Genomic DNA, 6,031 nt, shown 5'->3' on the forward strand with positions numbered 1-6,031 from the left:
TTATTTCAGTCTACTGATGACAATTTTACAGCTCACACCCGTATTGAAAGGGCCCAAAAAGAAATGTAGCCTCAAAAAACTGTAGCATTGAAATTCAGGGCTTGGCCCTGTTGACGATTAACAAACAATGAGACCAACTTATATTAATGTAAGGGTCTTAGTAACCCAGTATTTTGGATCTGGGTTACTAATAGACTGTTATGCATTTGTTCAGAGGGGATATTCTCTCACCTGAATTGCCCACATTCTGATGGAATCCGCTCCCTCCAAGGGAAGCTGGAGAGAAACCTGTGCATTCTGCATTAGCAGTGGAGGTATGGAATTCCAGGTTTTCACATTTACACAGATCCAGCTGGAATAATCACTGGAGCACAGGAAGGGTTTAAAACGCTCAAAGACCTGATGCTCCTTGCTCCTGATGCTGGATAAGCTAACCAGGCGATAGGCTGGGGGTGGTGGTTAGCATTAGGGTGCCAGGACCTGAAGGGTCCACAGGACATTAGCACAAGGAGTACTGAGACATTAACTTTTATGTTGTTTGCTTATTTTCTGTTATGTGCCTGTGTGTGTGTTTTCAGGCCTAACCTCACGTATGCTAAGGTGCAGGGTCTGCTACCATTAAAAAGACACTGCTTTACCAAGTACCTGGCTGTCTGGAGTCCTCATTTCAATACCCCGTGTTACAGTATGTATTGATACAAGGGAATCGGTATGTAATGCCAACTGCTCATTAGCCGCCTGGAAGCCCGAATGGTCTACATACCGACTGGGTCTGGTGAGTACCCTAACCCTCCCTTAGTGGTGCCCTACCGTAACCTCCCCCCGATGGTGCCTAACCCTATTCCCCCCTTCCTAAACCTAACCCTCCTGGGGGGGTGCCTAACCTCCCCCAGTGGTGTCTAACCCTAACCCCCCTTCCCTAGCCTAACTCTCCTCAGGGGGTGCCTAAGTCCCCCTGTGGGTGCCTAAACCCAACGCTCCCCCCCCTTCAGCGGCTAACAGCTAGAAAGCCCTGCTTAACTTCGTTCGGGATGCTGGCTATCGGGATTTCGGCGCCTATCTTTAGTCTTGGGTCAGGATTCCGCCGGCCGGCGTTAATCTGACTCCATCCCTATACAATTGTACTAAATATGTTGCTCTTTTTGTTAGCGATATTAGGGCCTGATTCAGAGATGATTGGTAATGCAGCCGCTCTCTCAAAAGCGGTTGCAGGAATATGCAAATGCTGATCTGCCTTCCCTTTGTTCTCCACTGTGCAATGGTGTGTACGAGTGGCGAGACGCCTACTTTCAAGCTTCGTGGCCTGTGCATTTGCAATAGAGATTGGAAACACTCCAACATCGGTTGCACCATCGACATTTGTGGTAGCCTACGATCTACTCTAGCTGTAATCCAACTAAACATGACCTCTGAAGCACTGTATTTGCGATTGGGACACAGCAGCATTCCCATTCACTCCCATAGGACTCCCATGAAACGGCCCCTTCTTGTGATCACTTTAGGAAACATTCCAGTCTCCACCCTGATATGCCCAGGCATTGCAAACCCCTTCTCAAATCTTAGTGATTTGGTGTGCAATTGCGAATGGCATAGGACACTTGGAATCGCGCATGCGCAGTTAGGGCTTTCTGGACTTTTCGCAAATGCATAGTAGCAAAATATCACTCAGTTACGAAAATATCTCCACTGCGTCCATCTCCTAGTTTGGATTACATTAGTTAGGTATGTTGATTTTAAGCTGAGATTGTTACACTTTCTATTAAGATATAACTTTTTGCAAAATAAGATTATGAAAGTCAATGGTGATATTATTCTTTTATACATATATTTTTACAGGAAACCAATTTGAAGAAAGACAACCATTCCTTTGATTCCCCTCTATGGAGTACGCTTCCCAAATCTCCACAAAAACAATGAGTTGGCCATAATGACACACAGTACTATACCATTCCTATTACTGGAGTGCAAAATAGATCAAGATGGCCAATAATTTGGGCCACACATGCTTCTTTAATACATTTATTATGAAGTTATGGAAACATTCAAAAGGAACTTCTCCAGGTAGATGGTGATTGTAGTCACCCGATATAGATAGATATGGCTCTAGGAACACGTCACCATCTATGGCGGGCTGTAAATCATTACACACATGGCCGGGCTGGTTTCTTTGATTTGTGAGCAAAAATGAATCCAATATCAAGAGACCATGGAGTATATGTAATAGACTGTGACTTGCAGGCATCGGCAAGATCCCGGGGGGTCTGGCTGATGTATTAAAGGTGCAATCATTTTAAGTATACTGGAGAGTGTAGTTCACCATCAGAACTACCAAAGGAAGAATATGGCTGTTCTAGAATATGACTTTGTAATGATATCTGATTCATAAGCACATATCTATAAAATGATGTCTGCTCAGCAGGTGAATAACACTGACAATACAGGGAAGTCCTGCACTTCACATCATCTGGCATTTGCCTGCAATATTTACACAAAGGGTAATAAGTAAATCATCACAGGGTGCATAGTCCATAGAAGAAGCCATCTCTATGAGGAGTCTGTGGGGAGAGGTATCCCCAATGCTGTGTGCCTGTTCAGCGTCCTTGCTTCCTGCACTTGCTGTTCAGCGCAGTAATCCTCAAGAAATATATTGGCCAGGTTACTAAGTCTGCGGTTGGCGGAAAGAGAGAACCGGAGCATGCATTCCACAACAGGAGGAGTGGTGATTTCAGTACGGCAAGCAGCTGTGCTCAAGTACATGAGTGTGGTAACAGCAGACAGGACGGTCTCTTCGCGCCGGCTGGATAGACAGTTGATGACAAGACTTATGCCCCCAGAAGACAATATGTGACTCTTGTTGGCTTTATCCAAACACAAATTACAAAGACCTCCTTGAAAGAAAAAAAGACAAGCTAAGGTTAAAAGAGACTGTCAAATTTGACCTAATGCCATGAAAACATTTCTGAATCAATTGTATATATACCGACTCTTATATAAAAAGTGTTTTTGCGATTATTTAAGGTGCATGATTTATACCAGTCACTGCAAATTGCAGTGAAATGGGCTAAAAAAGAATGATACTCCTAAAAAACAAATAATAATTTGATGGGAGTCTACCATATGTACTAAGAATCTTATTATTATTGTAAAAGCAAATTTTTTGCAAAGTTCAACTACTTTATTGTTGTCTTCTTGGATTGTGTTTTATTTTCAGTCACAACAGTGTAGCACCTTTAAATGTATTTGGAAATTAGAGTGTGCGGACCCACCCCCCTTTTGAAAAGTATATATTTGGAAAGCGGTGACCGCCTTCTTTTTGGCCCAGCACCCCAGCCATTTATATATCCATAGGTGTTTGTATTCAGAGCAACATGGTTCCTACCAATATAACTTGTATTTCAGAGGCACAAAGTTAGGCAAGACCCACATTAAAATTATACAGTGTTAGTGTAGGTTCCCATCTGAAAGGTCATCTTGTTTTGGTAGATGGTACGCCTCAATTAGGGTATATTTACTAAAGTGAGAGTTTTTAGAAATGGAGATGTTGCCCATATCAACCAATCATATTCTACTTAACTAGCACCTCCTAGAAGATAATAGCTAGAATCTGATTGGTTGCTATGGGCAACATCTCCACTTCTAAAAACTCTCACTTTAGTAAATACACCCCTAAGACTCTCAGGTTTCTGATAAAAGTCAGTTTATAAAATCTATATAATCAGAGTTCAACAACTATTTTATTATTGTCTTGGTGTCAGAAGTGTGCACCTGCATCTTGGATTGGGGGTGCTATCTCCTACACACTTGGAGATTTTTCACAATATCCTGCCGATTCCGATACATTGGAACGACAGATCGTGTAAAAAATGCCCAAAACGTGAGTCCCCACTCACGATGCGCGTCCCGTTGGTCGCACATCGCATTGTCAGATCTGCCGTGTTGTAGGGCAGATTTGCCACGCTGGGACACAATGCACTGGATGCACGATAGATCTTAAGTCAGATTGGACAATTTTTACTCCAAATCGTGTGTAGGACTGCCGGGAAGCTGCCGGGGGAGAGTTCAAGGGAAATCGTACATCGTGAGCACATCGCCAAGTGTGTTAAGTCAGGATGGATGGATGGTAAAATCAGAATGTTTTGTAGACAATGATGTTCTGAGAATACAGTGATTGGTAGGCTGTAACAGAGAGGAACACATGTAATTCTGCTAGGACCAAGGGATTCCATTCTCTCCTTAGTTACCTTAACCAGGTCATGTTTTCAAGATTTTGTGCACAGGTTACTTAATTGGATTGTCATGGCAACTGATTATTTCACCTAAATATTGCTTAAGGTTTTAATCCGTTTTTTGCATTTACATTTTATGAGCCAATAAAGAATACATTTTGAATAGTTATGTACTGTTAGACTTAATACCCTATTGAGATGTGCACAAAGGTCCACATCAGTGTGCACACATGGCACAGGGGCCTCTATAGCACCCCCATACTTCTTAGATGGACATGTCACGGCCTGTCTTGGAATTACACTTTAGTACTATGATATACTATATTGCCAATATCTATGTGTTGTGGTATTGTTAACTGTTATTTTTAAGATATTTTTACTGCTTCAGTTAATCATCCTGATATATTTAATTTTCATTGTTCAACAGCCAGAACACTTGACCATCCACTAAATCATGTACCTATTCCAAACTCCACCAGGGTTTCGTTGTCTTCAGTCAACATGTCCAAAAACAAATCTATAACCTGCAATTGTCGGAGATCAGAGAAGTTCTTGGGGTCATAGGAAAAGTTAGCAAGATTTGCCAGGACCTGTTCTTTGGCTTCTAAAAAACAAAATCAGAATTACTGAGTCCAAAACAGCAACAGTAACATAACTTTCACAATGGAAGGTGGGCAAACGGCAGAACTCCAGCACTAATGTGTAATTGAGTTTAGTAATATACTATATGGTGTGTGTATAGTAAATAAATTGTATGTAAGCAGCCATATGTTTGGATGGTTATTCTGATCTACAGTATAAATATGATAACTAAGGTTAAACAGACCAGATATAAACGTTCATGAAATACTGATGCGCAGAGCTATTACCCTTAAGGAGTGCAGTTATATGAATTAATCGATTGTATAGATTAATTGTATCAATTAATACATTGATCAAATATGATTTCATGGTCATGAATTTTTACAGAACACAATAATATACCTGCCTTTGTGTCAGACAAATAAGAAACTACATTTTTCATAATTACATTGCTATCCTATAATGCAAGAAGTGGAATATCATAACTCCCGACATTTAGAAATATGAAATGGGAACAAAAGAGGTGTTCCGCCCCAGATACCAACACCGCCCACATTAGTCCACCACGCCCCTTTCACATTCGGGACAGTTTGGTGTGTAATACAGTGATGTATCTTCTCTGTGTACATCCTGGCACTGTGTGTGTCAGGCAGTAATCACAGCGCTGGATATAGTAAGAGCAGGGCCCTCGGTCCTCACCCGCGCTGTCCGTGTCCTGGAACTCAGTCACCAGTGTTTGGAGATACTGGAACCGGTCTGCGCCTGCACACTGTCGGCCGCTCATCGCTCTCCGCAGCAAGCTACCGGATCATACACCGGGAGCAATAACTCAGCGGCGGAACTGACGTCACATGCCTGGCGGAACTGCAGACGCTCTCTGATGCGCCTCATGCAGAGTGACTTCCTCCCTAGCCGCTGCCAGCAGTTGTACTACTGATGACATCAGGGTAGTAATACTGAAGGGGATCTAGCCACTACCCTTTATTTACACTACCTTTGGATCCCCTTCAGTATTGGTACCCTGACCTCATCAGTTACTGTTAAACGTCATTCCTTACTGTCCACGTGGACATAGAGGGGGAATTATGGTGCATACACACATAACAATTTTGTAGCCAACGATTTTCGTTCAGATTTTCCCTTGAAAAAGTGAACGATTTTTTATCTGGGACTGTCCCTCTGTTCCACCCGTGTGAAAGCAGAGGGAGAATAGAAAGCATCTA

At 42.4% G+C, this 6,031-nt stretch overlaps 1 protein-coding gene across 1 annotated transcript; it reads right to left on the reverse strand.

The window, feature by feature from the left end:
• Positions 1–877: 877 nt before the first annotated feature.
• On the reverse strand, positions 878–5,738 carry ARMC7 (armadillo repeat containing 7). The gene is made up of 3 exons (XM_088482585.1): positions 5,508–5,738; positions 4,687–4,830; positions 878–2,888 (listed from the first exon to the last, which is right to left on the reverse strand). Exons 1-3 carry the CDS (start codon positions 5,590–5,592, stop codon positions 2,545–2,547), a joined length of 573 nt encoding a protein of 190 aa, XP_088338711.1. The 5' UTR covers positions 5,593–5,738; the 3' UTR covers positions 878–2,544.
• Positions 5,739–6,031: the final 293 nt, after the last annotated feature.

This window comes from Taudactylus pleione, unplaced genomic scaffold (assembly GCF_031769625.1).
Source record: "Taudactylus pleione unplaced genomic scaffold, aTauple2 ptg000290l, whole genome shotgun sequence".
NCBI lineage: Eukaryota > Metazoa > Chordata > Amphibia > Anura > Myobatrachidae > Taudactylus > Taudactylus pleione.